This window comes from Apodemus sylvaticus, chromosome 10, assembly GCF_947179515.1.
Source record: "Apodemus sylvaticus chromosome 10, mApoSyl1.1, whole genome shotgun sequence".
Lineage (NCBI taxonomy): Eukaryota > Metazoa > Chordata > Mammalia > Rodentia > Muridae > Apodemus > Apodemus sylvaticus.
The window spans coordinates 26,170,155-26,189,709 of NC_067481.1; the positions used below are offsets into that span (position 1 = coordinate 26,170,155).

A 19,555-nucleotide genomic window follows, 5' to 3' on the forward strand; every position below is an offset into this window, starting at 1 on the left:
CAGAGAAACCCTGTCTCGAAAAAGCCAAATCCAAAAACGCCCCCAAAAATAAAAAAAAAAAAAAGAAGAAGAAGAAAGAAAAAGAAAAAGGGAAAAAAAGAAATCCGTCGTCTAGGATCACGTATATTTTGCCCATCTCTCCTGTCTGTCTTTCCCTGAACCACTCTTGCAGCTTGTGGCCTTAAAGTCTGTTCTGTCTCTTCCACCAGGAACACCGGCATCATCCTTCCTTCTGCAACTTCTCTAATACTCAATGTGAGTGTCGTTTCTTCTCTCTTCCCTGTCCCAATCGTCCAACAAGAATCAGGTGCTCAAAACCCATATTCATCAGAAATGAAGAACAAAATATGATGAGAGCTTCAAGAGACCTATGACCTCTATTTGTGGTAAAAGGAGAAAGAGGTGGAAAGAGAGTATTTTTTTTTTTTTTTTTTTTTTTTTTTTTAGAAAAAGGTGGAAAGAGAGTATTTTTTTAACTGCTTTCGAATAAGCCGAAAGCAGCAGGAAGGCGCTAGGACCTGTCTGCGGACGTGTTCGTTCTCTAGCTGGGGGCTCCGAGCCAGGCAGACGAGAAAGCAGCCTACACTGGCTCTTGGGTGCCCCCTACCGCCATCGCGCAAGCGCAACACCTTCCTGGAAATCTCTGGGCCCGAGCCCGCCTCTCGTCTCCCATTGGCTGTCCGCTGTTCTCCCGCCCCTCCGGTACTCAGCCAATCAGAACCCGTGGATAGGCGGGGCTTTTAGCAGAGGGGAGGAGCGTGGGTTTGGATTGGCTCCGCTGAAGACGGCGACGTGGCTGAAGAAGGCCGGTTTGTTTCTGAACTGAGGCTCAAGCACACCGGCTCAGGATTGGTGCTAGGCTGGGCCGGGGTCTTTGGCCGGAAGCGGAAGTGGAGAAAAGATGCAGGTGTGGGGACTAGAGCTGGAAAAACTGGGTCTTCTCTGGGACTCCTGTCCTGCCTCCTCAAGCCCTCCGGTCCTCAGTCGGGCGCTCTGCCCCTGCAGGGTGGCGGTTGGGTTCGTGGAATGAGCGCGCGCGAGGCCCATCGCTTTCCCGCGTTCACGCCCCTCTCCCGGTTGTATTTCCCACCAGGACCATCAGCACGTGCCCATCGACATCCAGACCAGCAAGCTGCTCGGTAGGAGAGGGCGCCCCCGCGCGGTCGGCTCTCGGGGGAGGTCTGCTAGTTGCCCCCTGTCACCAGCAGCCAGGAGCTGTCAAAGTCCCAGCTGAGGTGCTTTACTCTAGCGACCTGTTTGCTCTGCAAGGAGGGAAGCATGGAAAGCCTGTACTGGCTCCGTGTTCTCGACTTTTAACATTTATAACGTAGTATCAAATCGTATTCAGGCACACAGGACAAATGGATAGTGTTAAAGATGGACATTACTAAATGGCTGATCCATTTGAAACCTACGTCTGTTTGGTTCTGTTTTCATGCTTTTTGCATTATCTGGCGTAGGTGATCCCCTCCCATTTATTTAAGAAGTTTCTCTCCTTGGACTTAGGGAAAAGAGGGCCCTAAAATTCAGATGCAGACCTTTTATGCCAACCATAGTAGCTCATGCTGGTAGCCATAATACTTGGAAGCTGAGGCAGGAGGATTGGTGGCAGTTCTCAGACAGCCTGGCTTGCATAGCAAGTACCAGGCTAGTACTTGCTAGCAATGAACACCCTCCCTCCCCTCAAAAAAAAACAAAACAAAAAAACAAAAAAACCCAAAGCCTTTAGTCTTAGCACTCAGGAGGCAGAGGCAGGCCTTGTCTACACAGCAAGCTCCAGGCAGCCAGGGCTACATGGAGAGACCCTATCTCAAAAAAAAAAAAAAAAAAAAAAAAGACAGACAGGAAGACCTTTTAGTGGCCAGGCCATCTCTGCATATGGTTTACATACCTCATTCTGTCACTTCTGAGTATGTGCACAGCCCCTGGCACTTGAAATGTTCACCAGATCTGCCAGTCTGTTGTTAACATGTCGGTAAGAGGGTGTTTTGCTGACCTCAGCCCCTTGTAGGAATTCTGACATCTACAGTTTTCCTCTTTGACAACTTGAGAGGAACTCCGCAGAGACAGAATTTCTGATACCATTGTTGCTTGAGATAAGTTGACCAGTTGAGAGATTTGTGAGAGGGGGCATTCAGTCCTTTGATGGGCATTAGTTAATCCAAGTGCCTGCTAGGCATGGGCCACCCCGTGTATTCATAGTGTGTGGGTATCTGCTGTGTCTACCCTGGTGTGCAAGCTTGTCCTCAAGTCCTGAGAAGAACCGGTGGGACACCGCTTACTGAGCATCTCTTCCATACCCACTGCCATTTTATACTTGTCCTTAGTAAGATGAAATCACTGAGGTTTAGTGAGTCACAGTGATGCCCAAGGCTCAGTGCATAACATGTCATCCCATGTGTGGGGAAACTGAGGCACAGAGAGATGGAAAGAAACTTAGAGCCAGCAAGACAGCTCAGTAGGGAAATATTCTTACTGTCAAGCCTCATGATCTGAGTTCACTATCCGGACCCATGTGATGGAAGGAGAGACTTAGCTCTCAAAAGCTGTCATCTGACCTCCACTTGTGAGCTGTGGCATGTGTGTACACACACATACATATAAGTGCACACGGAATAAATAAATAATAATTAAGTTTTTAATAAAAGTTTTCTTTAAAATCTTGATAATTAGACAGACCCCAGGACCATCTAACTGTAAAACCTTAGTTGTCTCCTTAGGAGATGGGCATGGCTGTTAGGCCTCAAAACATGTCAGCTACACTAGTAGTCCTGTGGCAGAGTGGTACTTCAGAGTTAAAAACAGACCAGCAAGCCGGGCGTGGTGGTGCACACCTGTAATCCCAGCACTTGGGAGACAGAGGCAGTTTTCTGAGTTCGAGGCCAGCCTGGTCTATAGAGTGAGTTCCAGGACAGCCAGGGTTACACAGGGAAACCTTGTCTCGAAGAAAAAACAAAAAACAAAACAAAACAAAAAAAAACAAAAAACAAAACCAGACCAGCAACTAGGCTGGGCAGTGGTGGTACGCACTGGGGAGGCAGAGGCTTTCTGTGAGGTTGAGGGCAACCTGGTCTACACAGTGAGTTCCAGGACAGCCAGGGCTATGTAGAAAGGACCTGTCTCCAAAAAAAAAAAAAAAAAAAGAAAGAAAGAAAGAAAGAAAAAAGGCCATCAGCACCATCCAGCCTCCGGGGCGCTGTAGGTGTTATGTTAGAGGCTTTACTGTTGTTCGTTCATCCGGTACTTGGCATAACCACCTTGTGTTTTCCATTGTCGTGGTTAATCCCAGCCCTGAGGAAATGGAAGCTGAGCAGAACCCTCTGTCAACAAGAAAGATATAATTACACACAGAAGCAAAATATTATGGAGAATTTAGAATGGTCAAAAGTGGCACTTTCATGTTGGGACCAATTTAAAGTTTTTCTTTATCCCTGTGTTAAGGCGGTTACTCTGTAAAACTCATACTGGGGATAAAGTCGGGGCGCCAGAGACTGTTTAGCCCAAGCGTCTCTCTGAGTCTGTCTGTCTTTTCATCTCTTCCCATTCCTCTCTCTGATAACCTTAGCCAATACAAAGACTCTTGTTCAATATCTAGCATGTGACACTCGAATCAGTGAGTTCCCAGTGGGGGGGTTAGTGGTATGGCGGACCGTGGTGACTTGCTGGTTCTTGTGCAGATTGGCTGGTGGACAGAAGACACTGTAACCTAAAATGGCAGAGCCTGGTGCTGACCATCCGGGAAAAGATCAACTCCGCCATCCAGGACATGCCCGAGAGCCAGGAGATTGCCCAGCTGCTCTCTGGATCCTGTGAGTGATTTGAAGCCATGATGCTGGAGCCATTCCCTTGTTGAGCCACCAGGGCGGACCCCAGAGCGAGAGTTTTTTTTGAGTGGAAGATGCTGGTTGGCGGCAGAGTACAGGGGTCAGCCGCCTGCAGTAGCCAGAGGAAAGGCGGTAGAACTCTGAGAGTCCCCATTCTTGTTTTCTAGACATTCATTACTTCCACTGCCTAAAAATAGTGGACCTTCTAAAAGGCACCGAGGCCTCCACCAAAAATATTTTTGGCCGGTACTCTTCACAGCGGATGAAGGTGAGTAAGGCCAAGGACTGATAACGTACAGGTTGGGGCGTCCACGGCCTCTCCAGCCTCACTGATCAAGAGGCCCGATCTTTGTTTGTCCCTATCATTTATACCAAACTGGACCTGTCCACTGGGCTCACATGTCCTGACCTCTGGGGATCACTGTTGGGATCACAGTCTCATAATTACGTGGGTGGCCCAGCCAAGATTAAAGCTGGAGGAAATTGAAGCGTTTGTTTGGTATGCTGGGAAGCCCAGGGCAGCCTTCTCTGCAGCGATTGGCTGGGAGGGAGCTGCAGACGCTCCTCTGGCTGATTTCCCCTCTCTCCTTCTCAGGATTGGCAAGAGATCATAAGCCTATACGAGAAGGACAACACGTATTTAGGTAAAGTCACCCTAAGGGGGCCAAGCGTCCCTGGGGGAGCATTCTGAAACAGCCAGCTTATAAGGAGCTTGGAAGGAAGTGGGGTGTGGCCCAGACATTGCCTGATGATAGGTGTAGAAAACAGTTCTGCGAGTGGCACATGAGAGGGAGAGTCAGGCAGGAAGTGAACCTTTGTGTGCCCTACTGAGCAGGCATCTGGCCTGTCTCTCCCTTGGGGAGGTGGATGGGTGTGCACTGCATGGGTGGGCCATCCTGTGATGTGTAGGCCATATTGGGAGCCTGAGAGGAAACAACTAATGGGTTAGTTGTAACCTGGATGTGACTCTGAATAGTAAATGATTGTAATTGTTAATATATATCAAGCACTCTGGGTTTGTTTTATATAGATCCACACTGTAAACACAAGAGTCCCTGTTCGGCATCTAATGATTGAAGCAGAGAGGGTACACAACTTGTCTCGGGTCCCATAGCTAGGAACGGAGAGGCCGAGAAGCCAGCTCCGGTCTTCACCAAGCTAGAGCATCTGTGTGCGTCTCAGGGCAAGGGTGTCCTACAGTAAGTTTCCTGGCCCTCCTTAGTGGAGCTCTCTAGCCTCCTGGTTCGGAATGTCAACTATGAGATCCCCTCACTGAAGAAGCAGATTGCCAAGTGCCAGCAACTGCAGCAAGAATACAGCCGCAAGGAGGAGGAGGGCCAGGCTGGGGCCGCCGAGATGCGCGAGCAGTTCTACCACTCCTGCAAGCAGTACGGCATCACGGTGAGCGGGAACGGGCGCCTCACTGCAGCAGGACAGTCTCTAGGGCTGGCTCTCTTCCGGGCCCAACTCCACTGTAGCTGGCTCTTTCTTGGTTGGGTTGTGCCCAGCCTGGATCTGTCTCACCTTTCTGCAGTTTTTGGATGTTTTGACTTGATAGTTTCCGTCTCACACGATGTGTGACCGAATCCTTCCTTTCTCTCAATCCAGGGAGACAATGTTCGAAGAGAGCTTCTGGCCCTTGTGAAGGACCTACCAAGCCAGCTGGCTGAGGTAGGCGCAGGAGCTCAGTCCCTGGGGGAAGCCATCGACTTGTACCAGGCCTGCGTGGAGTTTGTGTGTGACAGGTAAGGAGAACTTCCTCCGCCCCTGAGCAAGAGATGCTTTCCTGTCCCTCTGGCTCCTCTCCACGTGTACTGTTCCCATGGCACGCCACATGTATTGACACACGTGGACCAGTGGAGGACGTGCTCCTTGGACCAGGCAGTTAGGATGGAACCTGTGCTGGCTTCCCAGGCGGCTATGGGGGCTCAGTTACCATGCTCTATTGAAGTCCCGCAGAGCAGGTGCTGCCCATGCTGCGGCACGTGCAGAAGAGGGGAAACTCAACGGTGTATGAGTGGAGGACAGGGATGGAGCCCTCTGTGGTGGAGCGGCCACAGCTGGAGGAACCTCCTGAGCAGGTGCAAGAAGATGAGGTGAGACGGGGCCTTTGAGGGGCTGAGTGGGAGCTCGGAGGTCTATGCGGTTGGCTACATGACTGCACAGCGCCGGACCTAAGAAGGCAGGCTCCTTTCCCTTTCTCTGCCCACCTCGTTTGCACTAACATCTTTTTTCCTTTTTAGATCGACTGGGGTGACTTTGGGGTGGAGGCTGTTTCCAACTCTGGCATCTCTGCTGAGACCCCTGGAATAGACTGGGGTATCTCCCTGGAGTCAGAGTCCAAGGTTAGATCTTTTTCTCTGTGTAGTCCTGCTTCAGCCATCGAAAAGCATCTGTGCATGGGACAGCTCACAGTTGTAAGGCCAGGTGTATCCTGAGGGAAACAGAGTCACAGAAGTGAGGCGTCAGTGTAGGCTCCTTTCCACTGGGACTTGGGGTGTCTGAATGCAAGCACCTCACCAGGCAGGAGGGAGGGTGGTGTCACCAAAGCCCACACCGGCGTGCTTGCCGCTGCCTCCGACTGGACGACTGGACGGTGCAGTCGGTGCACTAAGCCCTTCCGAGGCTCTAATCTGCTCAGGCCCCCTGCGCTGGGGAGCCGTTTCCAACCTCACTGAGTTTTTGCTGTCCCTCAGGATGCTGGGGCTGACAAGATAGACTGGGGCGACGATGTTGCGGCTTCCGAGATCACCGTGGTGGAGACAGGAACTGAGGGTAGGCGCCCTATGCCCCAGGGGAATGCAAGAGCCTGAGTTCAAGGTCATCTGTAGCTATAGTGAATTCAAACTATCTGTGAGGTCTCATCTCAAAAAGTAAAAGTGCATCTTGTTTAGGATGTGAATGGGGGGGGGGGGAGAGGAGGTGGCTAGATGAGAGTCTAGAAACTCTGCCCCTTCCCCCCCTTCTTTGAGACAGTATCACTGTAGCTCTGGCCGACCTGAAACTCTCTATGTAGACCAGGCTGGCCTCAAACTCAGTCCCAGTATTGGGATTTGAGGCCTATGCTACCAATTCCCATATGTTTTAGAGACTGAATATGGGCCAGTCATTTGGGTGATTGTTTAGGGTTAGCTGGGCTCCAGGTCTGATGAACTGCCCTCCCTCTCCCAAATCTTTAGAGAGACTGTAGCAGCCAATTATGTCACTAGAGGGCAGTGCAGGATGACACTTTACCTCCCTTGCCACCAGCTGCCTCTGGCTCTGCCTGCCCTGTTAGACCAGACTTGAATAGACTTGAACAAGGGGAAAGGGGCAACCTTCACCTTGGGTAGGGCCGAGAAGAGTCTGTCCACTGCAATGGAACGTCAGGCTTCTCAGAGCCACCCTCATGTCTCTGCCTCTCTTTCTGACAGCTCCAGAGGGCGTTGCCAGGGGCTCAGACGCTCTGACTCTTCTTGAATACCCTGAGACTCGAAATCAGTTCATTGACGAGCTCATGGAGGTACTGCCTTCCGGAAGATGCGACGGCACTTCTAACCCCACCGTCCCTGCGGATGTGAAGGGCACTGACTGATTTCAGTACCCTGGAGCAGAGCCATACAAATTAGGATTCCCCCACCACACCCTGTCCTCATAGTTATGAGACATCTCCGAGGTTCTTGGCTCCATCTTGGGCCGTAGAGATGGAACAGTGATGGAGACCTGCAGAGGCCCTGCCTCTGTGGAGCTAATATTCCAGCAGGAAGAGCAGATAAGAACCAAGATGAGTGTGTCCCGCATCAGATGGTAACTGGGTGCCACAGGACATGGGGCACAAGGCTGGGGTAGCTCAGTTGGTAGAATGTCTGCCTAGCATTCAGGGAGCCTGGACTTGATTCCGAGAGCCATACAAATCGGGAGTAGTAATTACTGCAGAAGCCCGGCACTCGGGCCGGAGGAGGCTGGAAGGTTGGAAGTCAGAGGTCAGCCTTAGCTACATGGCAAGCCTTTTGGACATTCCGTGCCTATCTGGTTTCCTCCGCTTTCCACTTGAAGAGACATCTTATAGCCATGAGGGAAGAGAGGGGGACAAAAGATACCCAGTGTTCATAATATAGTGAGACTTGTTTTTCCTTTTTAAGACTTGTACTTATTTGTGTGTGCACCTACTCACATGTGTACTACAGCACACAGAGATGAAATCGGGACAACTGTAGATGTCATTCTTGTGGCTTCTCGCCTTTCTTGTGGCTTCTCGCCATGTGGGTCTTAAAGATCAAACCTAAGGTCTCAGGCTTGGTGTTGGGCCATTTAACCAGCCAAGGTGAACTTACTCATAAAGATTCCATTTTAGAGAAGTGGATACTGCTCACATTCTTTCTAGACTTCTCTTAATGCAGAATTTCTCAAGCACTCTTATTTCCTGCTTGGAGAAAAAAACTAGTACCTGCCCTAGGAATCTCGGTGTGTTCCCACAGGCTGGGGAGAGGGAGGAGAGCCGGGGCTAAGCAGACAGGCCAGCATGGGGTCTAGAGGACCGTGGGGCAGCTGCCTGCTCCCATGCTGTAGGCGTCCGACCCAGGGGTGCTCACAAGGAGGAGCCCTGTAGGAGCGAGGTCTCCAGCAGTGGAGCTATGCACAGGAGACAGCCTTTCTCCTCTGGGCTCTAGCTCTTCATGTTGGGGGGTGGGGCGCTCAGCGTCTGAGTTCCTTTCTTGGTCTGAACCAACTCCCTTTCCCTCCGCAGCTTGAGATCTTCTTGTCTCAGAGAGCAGTAGAGATGAGCGAGGAGGCCGACGTCCTGTCCGTGAGCCAGTTCCAGCTGGCTCCTGCCATCCTTCAGGGCCAGACCAAAGAGAAGATGCTCAGCCTGGTGTCCACACTGCAGCATCTGATTGGCCGGCTTGCGAGTCTCCGGATGCAGCACCTGTTTATGATTCTGGCCTCGCCAAGGTTGGCTTTTCCTGATCCTGTGTTTCTCCATCTTGAATGGAGCTCTCTCCCCTTGTCTTCTTCCTCTTCCATGATTCCTCCTTCCTGTGTACATGGCTTTCTCCTGGGAATAGAGCAAGGTAGGGTTGACTAAATTCTGCAGACAGAACCCGCTTCCTAGGGAAGTGGATAGGTGGGAATCTGGAGTGGCTTACATTCCTTACCAGAAGAAGGAGGAAGGACACAAGGGAAGGGGAAGGGGGGCCAAGGAGGGAATTCGTTTCCTGGGCCTCACCGGCCTAGCAGTTACGTGCACACAGGCTCACAGGGTGCCCCACACAGGTATGTGGACCGAGTGACGGAGTTCCTCCAGCAGAAGCTGAAGCAGTCCCAGCTGTTGGCTTTGAAGAAGGAACTGATGGTGGAGAAGCAGCAGGAGGCGCTTCAGGAGCAGGCTGCTCTGGAGCCCAAGCTGGACCTGCTGCTGGAGAAGACCAGGGAACTGCAGAAACTGGTGAGGAGTGCCAGGGGCCTGCCTGGGGAGAACCCCCACTTCACAGACCGTGGCCCTGGGCCTGCCTGTCCGTTCCCTGCCCACTCCATTCTTTTTCTCTCAGATTGAAGCTGACATCTCCAAGAGGTACAATGGCCGTCCTGTGAACCTGATGGGGACCTCTCTGTGACGCGCTCGCTCCTCTGTGTCTAGGCTGATGCTACTGGGCCTCGCCAGCAAGAGGCTAGGCGGGCCTGGAGACAGAGACACGAAGAAGGGTCACCTGAGTGGTGACGCTGGCATTCACTGTGGTCTGTGCAAGAAGTCTTGAGTGATTCTGTGGCCTGTCAGCCATAAGTCACAGTTGCTTCTTCTAGTTATCAAGTAAGGCTTAATAAAAAGGACACAGCGCTCCTTCCTTGCTGGCGGTCACTTGTGCCACCTCGCTGAGCCTGCTCGAAGTTGGAGCCGGGCATGTGTTTTCCTCAATCCCCGACCCGGGAGGCCTCGGGCAGTCGCAGAGCCCAGGTTAGAGGCTTTTCCTCCTTGCTTTTGGTGGTGCCTGACCCCATAAGCATTGACAAATGGTTCAGCAGGTGCTTTGGGGCTGGCCAGTGCACTCTGCCCTGTCTGTAACCAGCCTCTTGCTGCCCCACCCGAGCCGGCAGCCCAGGGGGAGCGGTCAGCCAGCCCTGTTGGACCCTGCAGAGTTGGATTTTCCTCTTAATCACAGCTTACTGTCTCGTCAGAGGGGAAATGCGGTTTGGGGAGGCAGGGTCTGATAAACAAGGTGGAGACAGGAGTTGTCACCTTCACTCGCTGCCTGTCCACTTCCTGCCTGTAACCGCCTGCTCTGGGATTGGGTAGAACCCACCCCAGGATAGCACCCCTCTCCCAAGCCACCCACCCATCCCTGTTTCCCAGGAAGGATAGGGGCTGGGGGTGGCCAGCAATTCGATTTTAATTTCATAGCAGAGCAGTTGATTCATGGTTCTTTGTCGCTGGCGTTGACTCCCGTAATGACTTTCCATCAAAATGAAAAGTGGAGTGACACCACTCATTATTCCTGCTGCTTGTTATCTCAGTTCTGGGGAGGGCCACCCCTCCCCGCTGCCTCTCAGCCGTCCAGGACAGTGAGTGATGGCCCCTATTAATCACCGACCCCGCGGACTCCGGCGGACACACGCTATCCAAAGGAGAGAGAGATAAGGCCACATGAACTGCTCAGAGACACGCCTATCGATTAATGCCAGCCCACTGCTCCCCCCAACCTCTGCCTGGTCACCTCCTTCTGGAGGAATCAAGCTGGAGGAAGAAGCCCAAGAGCTGAGAGAAGATGCTGGTGTCAGAAGACCGTCCTAAAGATGAAGGGCCCAGAGCGGTGTGGTGGGGCTGCGTTCTGTCTGCGGTTGCCCCGAGGCCTGGGCAGCAAGCTGTCTGCTCCCCTTGGGTCCCTTCCTGAAGTCTGAGCGAGCGTATCCCAGCCACCTCCCTCCCTCCCTCCCTCCCTCCCCAGGTGGTCATCGTTTCCAAGGGCTCCCTGGCTAGCCCCGTGCATCAGCTATCAGCTCGCTGAGGCATGCTACCCTGGCCTAGTCTAATGTCCCTGCCTAGTCACCAGCTGTGCATGTAAGACCTAGGCTGTGGGGAGAAGCCCACAGAATCGTGTGGTTGTGCCAGGCTGGATTTGGCCTTAGAGGCTCCTGTTGTTGCCAGACGCGAACACCTGACCTCCCGCCGGGGGGCAAATGGTATTTTCTGAGGTTCCAGTTCCCCAGGAAGGGAAGCAGTTTAGCTCAAAGGGCCTTTGAGCAGATGAGAACACCGTGGCAAGCAGAGGGGTTTGGATAGTGTTCTCACAGGGACTGGGCCTGTTCCATAAGCTGTCCCTGAGGCCTAGGCTGAGGTAGACGGTTTCCTTCAAGCCCTTAACTTTACTGGGGTGGTTCTTCAAGCCTTTCAGCTTGCTTTGCCCACCACCTTGTGGGCCGAACCAGAAACACTGAAGCCCGCCTGGTGTGGGCTATGGGAACAGTTCTGATTGATTTGGGGGTCAGCTCCTGAACCCCTTTAACTTCATTCTGGAACATAGTGGTCCACGCTTCTCTCCCACAGTGCCACAGGGTTGACCTAAGCAGCACAGTGCTCTTGCGTCTGCTTAACACCACGAGCTCTTGGCTTTGCTGTGGTGGGCCCTGCAAAGGGCTCTTCGTTCTGGCCTGACCAATCTTCTTGGAAGGGAGAAACAAGGGCTCCTTGCATAATTGAAGACCAGGTTCCCAGCAGCGAGCTGTCAGAGTTGTAAAAGCCATTCAGGGAAAGAGAGAGGCCACAGGCCAAGGTACATCCTCACCAGCCTCATCTTAGTTGGATGTGAGTCTGTGGCCAAGGGCACAGCACCGACTGATGTTGGCTTCTCTCCTGCTGCCTCTCTGCCTAACCCCATCTCCCTGAGAAAACTGGGGCTCCCTTTCCCAGAATCCTTTGCATGGCTACCTGCTGGCTGTCCATGAGCACAGGCTAAGCAGAATGCTAAGCACTGTCCGTCAGCTCTGTCAGCCCAGCGCACGCACCCCTCTCCCCTGGGCCCACGGAACAACCTGCATCATTCAGACCAAAACACAGGCTCACTCCTCCACAGCAGCAGCCGAGAGTCCAGGACAAAAGGGAAGCACACCCTGCTTGTGGGAGAGGGCTTGGGACTGTGGTCCTGACCACTCGCGTGCACTCAGCCGACCTCCCCACATGTCACTGGATCGCTCTGCCTTTTCATACGCTCCTCTCTGTCTTGTTGCTATGACCGCCACTTAAGTATCCTCTTCCCCACTCTAGTACAAGAATAATTAACTTAATAAATAATAGGAAGACACTGGGGACCGCTCTATGATATAGCCATTACCTATGTGCAGAAGACCCTGCGTCCTCTCTAAGCCTCAAAAATCCCATGATTTGGATACGGCAGCACATGCCAGCGATACTGGGTGGCACTTAGGAGGCAGAGGCAGAAGGGTTGGGGTTCAAAGTAACCATTGGCATCCTCGGCTACAGAGAAAGACTGAGACCAGCCTGGGCTACCCGAGATCCTGTCTCAAAAAACAAAACTATAATAATGATAGTAAAATCAATGTAGTGTGGCTGTGGGCTCTGTCCTGTACTTGCCACTTGTGTGACCTGAGACCCAAGTGCCAAGCATGTAAGACTGGCATGGGCTGGAAATACCCAAGAGCAGTGGTTCTCACCCACCCCCCAACCAATTATTTTTGTTGCTACCTCACAACTTTAATTTTCCTACGGTTATAAATCATAATGTATCTAATGCTGACTTGTGACCCCTGTGGAAGGGCTGTCTAACCCTCCACAAAGGGGTCACAACCGAGACCACTGTCGAGAACCACTGTCTTAGACTAAAGCCGGTGACTTGTGTCTCCTGGTCTCATGTTTCCATGATATCCCAGTGTGTCCCACCTAAACCCATTATCCATGCTCCATCTCTGGGTTCCCTGTCTCTCCCAGTCTGTTGGCTTCCCCTCTGAAGCTCGCCTCTTCTGTTACTATGCCCTCCCTTTTGCCCTGTTGCCCAGTTGAGACTCTCCTGCCTCAGCTTCCCACGGTCTGGGATTACAGATGGATAACCTCATACTTTGGACTTATAATCAGTCTGTTTAACTTGCCAGACAGATGAATTGTGAGTTCAAGGACAACCCAGACTACATAAGGAGACCTTGTCTCCAAGAGTGAGGAGTGTGGGAGAGGCACAGGCTTGGTGGTAATGCTATCCATCCCTGCATTCCAGAGGCAGAGGCAGAGGCAGGCAAATCTCTCAGAGTTCCAGACCAGCCAGGACTGCTCACATATCCCAGACCTTGTCAAAAAAAAAAAAAGAGGAAGAGGAAGGGCTGATAGTGGGCAAGGGATGTAGTTCAGGGATGGATAGAGTTCTTTCTTACCTAATGTGTTCCATCTCCAGCACCAACAAAAGTAAATAAAAGGACTCACTGGCCAGTCTAGATTGTATATGAAATCCTGTCTCAACGACCCCCAACAACCCTCAGAAAACACAGAAACCACCAAACCAAACAAATACAACCGAACTAGACTAAACTCCCATCGCCAGGAGGGAAGGAGGACTAGTCCTCTGTGGACCTCAGGGCCTGTCTCTCCACCCTCTCCCCCATTTGAAGAGAGCGAAGGGCCATTGCCTGCTCTCCTGGCGATGCCGTTTCATTGTAGGCCCAGTTTGGCTAGCACAGCTGGGCCTCATGAGCGCCACCCACACACTGGGCTTTGGACCGACTGCCCCGCATTGTGAGGAGTCAGGCCTCAAGCTGTCTTCACATTGCCATCCTGCCTGGCAGAGCCCAGCACAGCAGGAGAGAGCCTCAAAGCTGCAGCAGCACTGCCGGGCCCGGGAATACCAGCTGACCCAGATTCTGCCCGTGTCCTCCAGATGCCCTTCCTCTCTGGTGACAGGGTCGCGCCTCTGAATAGACTGGCCCTACGTAAACTCTGCCGTAGCTACCCTCCTCTTCTTCCCCAGGCTCCAAAGAAAACCAGTTTGAATATTTAAACTTCTCCTGTGTGTCTAATAAAAAGTTCTGCACTATTTAATGCCCCACTATCCATTACTGTCTGGAGCTGCCCTCTTCTCTCGGTCTCCCCCTCCCTTCCTCTTGCCCAAGCCATGGCGCACAGCGAAGCCATTTGTCAAACCGATCCCGCCGCCGGCTGCGCTTGGCTGTGTCTGAAAGGACATGCCGCCCCACAGGGGAAGGTGGGAATGAATAAAGGAGCTATGCAAATTACTGCTTAATCTGCAGAGAAACACCCAGGCTTTGGGGAGACGCTCATTACTTCTTTTAACTGTGATTAACGGGCAAATTAAACCCAAGCCCTTAACTCTCTCCTGGCAGAGGATTTGAATGCAGAGCCCTGCCCTGCCCTGGTGCCAGTGGCTGGAGTCTCTTCTGAAGTCGCTTGTGTCTGAGGTGAGACACATGAGCTTGGCCCTGTGCTCAAGTTGCCTTGCAAGGCCGGCATGAGGAGAGCAGGCCCCACCAACTCACCTTACCTCACCAGAAGGAAGAACTTAGCTGTTCTTCGAAGTCTGTTTCACATTCTCAAGAAAGAACAGCCACTGGCCACTGGGTTCTTTGCCTTACTGGAATTCTTTGCCTCTACTAAAAATTACCAAAAAGAAGAAGAGGAAGAAGAGGAGGAGGAGGAAGAGGAGGAAGAAGAAAGAGAAAGAAGAGGAGGAGGAGGAGGAAGAGGAGGAGGAGGAGGAGGAGGAGGAGGAGGAGGAGGAGAAGAAGAAGAAGAAGAAGAAGAAGAAGAAGAAGAAGAAGAAGAAGAAGAAGAAGAAGAAGAAGAAGAAGAAGAAGAAGTTGTTAAGAGAATCCCTAAAACCCAACCTTTAAGAGCATGCTGGGCTGGGAGGAGGGCAAAAGTAGCTTTAGCCACCATGTCTAAGTTAGTTGCTAATTAGACCGGTTCCAAACCTTGGTCTGGAAAGAGGCCTCCAAGTACATGACTCTCAAACTATCCTTGAGACATATTAACCGGGGAGGTGAGGAAGAGACCAAGAGCTGTGGGGGTGGGGCAGAGGGCTGAGGATGTGAGCGTGTCTCTAGAGAGGCCCTGGGAGAGCCTTGCTACAGTGTACACAGGTCATAGGCACACATGGCCAAATGCAGACACTGAGAGGGACTGAAGTACCCAAATATCTGTTTTTTATTCCATTGGTGGGCTTCCATTCTGATGTAAGTTGTCCGTAATATAAAACATGTCACGTAACTTTCCATGGGCATTCATGGACATGGAATGTCCTCGCTGCTATGTGACATTCTTACTTCCCACTGTGCCTTTTTAGAACATCTGTCCGGCCTCTCATCAGCTCTCACCAACAGCTGCCCTGAAGGCTTGGGGGCTATAGTTTAGCTCTAGATAGAGCATTTGCCCAACAGGCCAGAGGCCCTTGGTTCAGCCCTAGCACTGAGTCAAGGCTCTCTATAGAAGAGTGACCTGTTTGAAATCCAAAATAAAAAATAAAACAATTAAAAATGCCCACTGGTGCATGGAGTTGGGGGTTGTTTGAAAGAGAAGCCTGCCTTTAAGGTAGCATTTGAGGTGGAAATACTGTAGGGGACTCCTTGTTAAACACAGGTTCCCTCTAAGCCTGAGTGATTAGGAGGTGAAAGATGACAGGCAGTGGTGACAGACTGTCTGTCACCCTGACGGGGCCGAGGAGAGACACGGCCCCGTATTTTATGTTGTCGTCCAGTCGATCAGTGGGTCTGTCATAGAAACCAGGCCTGACAGCTCCCTCAGCCGCTCCGCTTTCTTTTCTTAACTCCAGAAGCCCCAGCTCCACCATCTATTAAAACATCCTGGGCTGTCAGGGATATTAAAAGGCTCTGTCACTCCTTCTTAAAACAGTCATAAATACAATCTGGGCACTAGTATTTGGGCAGAAGCCTCGGTGTTAAATGAGGAGCAAACAGCAGAACTGCCTGCCTTTGACAGCCCAGGAGCTTTAGAACTCCTCCAGATGCAAGAAGGCCTTCCCCAACACCTGCTGGCACCCGGCGCTCCTAAGCCCAAAGCCCAGGATGCAGCTGGTCCTAATCCACAAGGACCAGCTCATCTCTGCTTCTTATAGAACACCATATCTGTCCTGCCCAAGGAGCCTGCCTCCCCGGCCTCTCCAGACAGTGGGACCCAGGGAAGAAACAGAGGGAAGAAAGACTGAGTGTTTTTCCCCAAGTTTACTTTTGCTATCTTTCCCTCCTCTACTTTGCCTGTGCCAGCTTGCCATACCTTGCCACAGTCTTATGGAGACCATAGGCTTCCCTGAGGCTGCTCATGTGGGCTTCCCAGAGAGCAGACAAGAGTTTGTCTTCTTGCTAGTGAGAGACCACTGCCACCTAGGAATCCTTGAATGCCTCCAGACTGGGGCACTCTCAGTATCAGCCTGAGCATCACCGTCTCTTAGGACACATCCCCTTCTCTCCTACCTCCATTAAGAGGAAGAGGCTAGATGCTAGCTAGCGGGGCTGTCCTTCCAAGACCATCCCAGTTGAGATCACAAAGGCTCCTCTAACTCGCAGCAAGGCTACTGGTGACCCAGAACCCACAGAGCAGCCACGATCCTCTGGCAAGTTCTAACTGGACCCTGTCCCTGTCGATCAGACTGAACAATTACCTGAACATCCAATTGGTGAAATGCATGAAGACCCTGTCCAGGACCTTCTATGTTTACACTGAAGCAGTGTCCAAGATTCTGGCATCTTCGGATGGCTCTACCCATGGCCTGCCCGGTGTTCAGGCCACAAGTAACTATAACAATCACTTCCCACTCCAGAACTTTTACTAACCTTTAGATATTTTCTCAGCTGTGGACTACGACTCCCCACCGCCAGTGATGATCTTCCCAGTACCCCCCCTTCCCCCCTGACAAATACTTTATTTTAAGAACTGTCAGACTTTGGTCATTTTCTATGTTAGGTACCTAGCTTATCCCACTGGGCAGGCCTCATGGGTTCATGTAACAGCAGGAGACATATTTCCACCTCAGAAGGACACCCTCTCTGACAACCAAAGGTGCCTCAGAAACGTACAGGTATAGCGGACCTGAAGCTGACATCATATCAATATTTGTGGGTATCCAGAAGATAGGTGGGGGTCAAACGCCTTGAAGAGTCAATGGTTTGGGACACTTCGTGTGTCTAGGAGCCAGGTGAAGCCTACAGCTGTTCGCCAGCTGTCTTCCATGTAGCCATTTTGCCTTTTAATCCCAGAGAGTCAGATCCTTCATCTCAAAGGTCACAGGCCCAACTACAGAGTAGAGAACAAGCCATTCTTTGCCCTCACAGGACGCAGGCAGTGTCTGACCCAGCAGCAGGCAGGATGTGGAGGGGAAAGGGGGAAACTTGGGGACCCCCACCAGCCACTCTAGTTGAAGGAGAGTCCTGCCTCTCCCCTGCCCCCCTCCCGCTGGCTGCTCCCACTTCTCCCTCCCATCTCCTCCCTGGGCCTCACCTGCCTTTCTTTCCCTTTTGGCTCTCTACCACCCAGTGCCCACCCCGCATCTCCATGGCAATAAAAGGGGAGGTGGGGTGGGTTGTGCCCTGTATTTTTAGCCGGTCCATAATAGGCCTTTTCTCTGGAGACACAGTCACTGCCTGTGGAACTAATCTCCGCCTGTTCCTCTGCTCACAAAGGGCCAGGGGAGCCCCTCCCTCTGCCTAGGCCGCCCTCAGTGACCCCAGCCCGTTTCCGGGTGTGCTTTAGGCCTCCAGGGCCTGCAGCTGGGCCTCTCTCACGGGATCCTACACACAGGCAGGGTCACCCCAGCTGACCTCCCCAGAGGACAGAGGTCAAGCCCCCTCTGGGGTCTCTGATGTGATTGGAAGGGAGCTGGGGCGGGGAGGGAGGGGGAAGAATGTGGGGGGAGGGGACCTTCTTTTTTAATGTAGAATTAAATGACTCCTTGTGCCTCCCCTGTCTCTGCCTCTCTCAGGTTGTCTCTCAGGGCCCAGAATCCCACACTTAGGAGTCCAGGCAACTTAGAAGTGGTTAAACCTCTGTACAGGAGCTTGCTCAAGTTAAAGCCTGAGCTACGACAATCATGAAGTCTTGGCAGAGAAGCTGAGAAACTCTAAAGGGTAGTGGGGTCTGCATCGTCAGTCTTGCCTTTGAAGCTGGGCTTTTCTTGGTTTTGAGGTTTTGAGGAGAGAAAAAAAAAAGGAGAAAAATATAGGGACATGGAGATGAAAAAAAAAATGAGCCCTCAATCCAATCCAGGATCTTTTGAAGTCATCTCTCCAGCCCCCTGGCAGTATATTTTTTTAATGGAGAAATATTTTAAGATAAAAATGTTAAAATAGCTGGGCATAGTGGTGCATGCCTATAATCCCAGCACTTGGGAGATGGAGGTGGGAGGATCAGAAGTTCATTTTGGGGCCTGGAGAGTTGCTCAGCAATTAAGAGGACTGACTGCTCTTCCAGAGGTCCTGAGTTCAAATCCCAGCAACCACAGGGTGGCTCATAACCATCTATAATGAGATTAGATGCCCTCTTTTTGTGTGTCTGAAAACAGCTACAGTATACTTACATAAATAAATCTTTTGTTGTTGTTGTTGTTTTGTTTTGTTTTTGTTTTTCGAGACAGGGTTTCTCTGTATAGCTCTGACTGTCCTGGAACTCACTCTGTAGACCAGGCTGGCCTCAAACTCAGAAATCCGTCTGCCTCCCAAGCGCTGGGATTAAAGGCGGACGCCACCCCCGCCGGGCTTAAATAAATCTTTAAAAAAAAAAGGCATGCTCGTAAGCTACTTAACAAGTCAGAGCCCAACCTGGGCCCCATAAGACCCTGTCTCAAGCAAGGTTACCATAGCAAGAGTGAGTTTATGCCCATGACCTTGGGTAGGGTCTCCTGCTGAGAGTATTTCCAAGAGTCTTTCAAACAAGGCTGCTGATTTTGTTTGCAGTGAAAATGCCCTAATTTCCTGCATCCCTGTGACCCATACCTGGCTTGGGACATCTCCTGCACTGCACGGTGTGCTCATCTTTAAGTGGGACTGCAAGCCGCACATGGTAGATTATCAGTGTACAAGCCAGGTCCTCATGTGCCCGACTCTCGGGGAGATACCCCCCCCCCCCCAGCTGTAACTGTCAGTTAGGAACAAATTCTTTAGGAAAAACAAAACAAACCATTTGAGGCTGAAAAGTCGGTTCTTTAGTTGAGTACTGGGTGCTCTCCCAGAAAGCCTGAATTCAATCCCTATTACATATACCAGGCAGCTCCCACTACCTACAACTCTAGCTCCTGGGAGAATCCACACCTCTGGCCTCCATGTGCACCAGGACTCTCATGTGCACTTTTAGACAGACACACATATAAACATAGTTTTTTTTAAAAAAACAAAAGCATTTTCAGTTATAATTCTATTTATCTTCTGTTCCTTGTGTGTGTGGGCATGGGCATGCCTTGGTGCATGGGGCAGAGCTATACTGTCACCTGCTGAGCTGGTTCGCTAGCCCCCAGGAAGGAGCTCTGATGCTTCATACTGTCAATCAAACCAGGACATTCTCAATAATTACAGATAAGGCTCCTAACCTAGAGAAGCCTTTCCAGGCCATCCAGTGGGTGGAAACATAGACCAGCAGCCAACCAGCCTGGAGGAGCCACACCTCAGGCTCCTCACTTCTGACTGTGAGTGCCGCTCTCCAACTGCCTATGGTGAGAGAGTCCACGTCTCCCGCCTGGGAAAACACTCAGAGAAGAACCTGGCCACTGGCCCTGCCACACAAGGGGCAGTCGTTGTAT

The 19,555-nt window shown here is 51.6% G+C and overlaps 1 protein-coding gene across 3 annotated transcripts; it reads left to right on the top strand.

Annotated features, from left to right (window-relative positions):
- Positions 1 to 766: 766 nt before the first annotated feature.
- Positions 767 to 9,646, top strand: Cdk5rap3 (CDK5 regulatory subunit associated protein 3). Of its 3 annotated transcripts, XM_052195788.1 has the most exons (14): positions 768 to 907; positions 1,094 to 1,139; positions 3,678 to 3,809; positions 3,992 to 4,092; positions 4,420 to 4,468; positions 5,047 to 5,225; positions 5,433 to 5,569; positions 5,776 to 5,920; positions 6,068 to 6,169; positions 6,521 to 6,599; positions 7,238 to 7,326; positions 8,551 to 8,756; positions 9,078 to 9,249; positions 9,353 to 9,646. In XM_052195788.1, the coding sequence occupies exons 1-14, from the start codon at positions 902 to 904 to the stop codon at positions 9,416 to 9,418; spliced, it is 1,509 nt and encodes a 502-aa protein (XP_052051748.1). In that variant the 5' UTR covers positions 768 to 901; the 3' UTR covers positions 9,419 to 9,646. The 3 variants fall into 3 exon arrangements, with proteins under 3 accessions (XP_052051749.1, XP_052051748.1, XP_052051750.1); XM_052195789.1 differs by lacking the exon at positions 6,068 to 6,169 and having other exon boundaries at positions 767 to 907; positions 6,539 to 6,599; XM_052195790.1 differs by lacking the exons at positions 768 to 907; positions 1,094 to 1,139; positions 3,678 to 3,809; ... (2 more) ...; positions 5,047 to 5,225; positions 5,433 to 5,569 and adding an exon at positions 5,575 to 5,705 and having other exon boundaries at positions 5,739 to 5,920.
- Positions 9,647 to 19,555: the final 9,909 nt, after the last annotated feature.

Excerpts from the sequence above, each read along its gene's own strand:
- Cdk5rap3 (XM_052195788.1), top strand. Across the intron at positions 8,757-9,077 it reads ATGATTCTGGCCTCGCCAAG|GTATGTGGACCGAGTGACGG; the intron begins GTTGGCTTTTCC and ends TGCCCCACACAG. Across the intron at positions 9,250-9,352 it reads CCAGGGAACTGCAGAAACTG|ATTGAAGCTGACATCTCCAA; the intron begins GTGAGGAGTGCC and ends TTTTTCTCTCAG.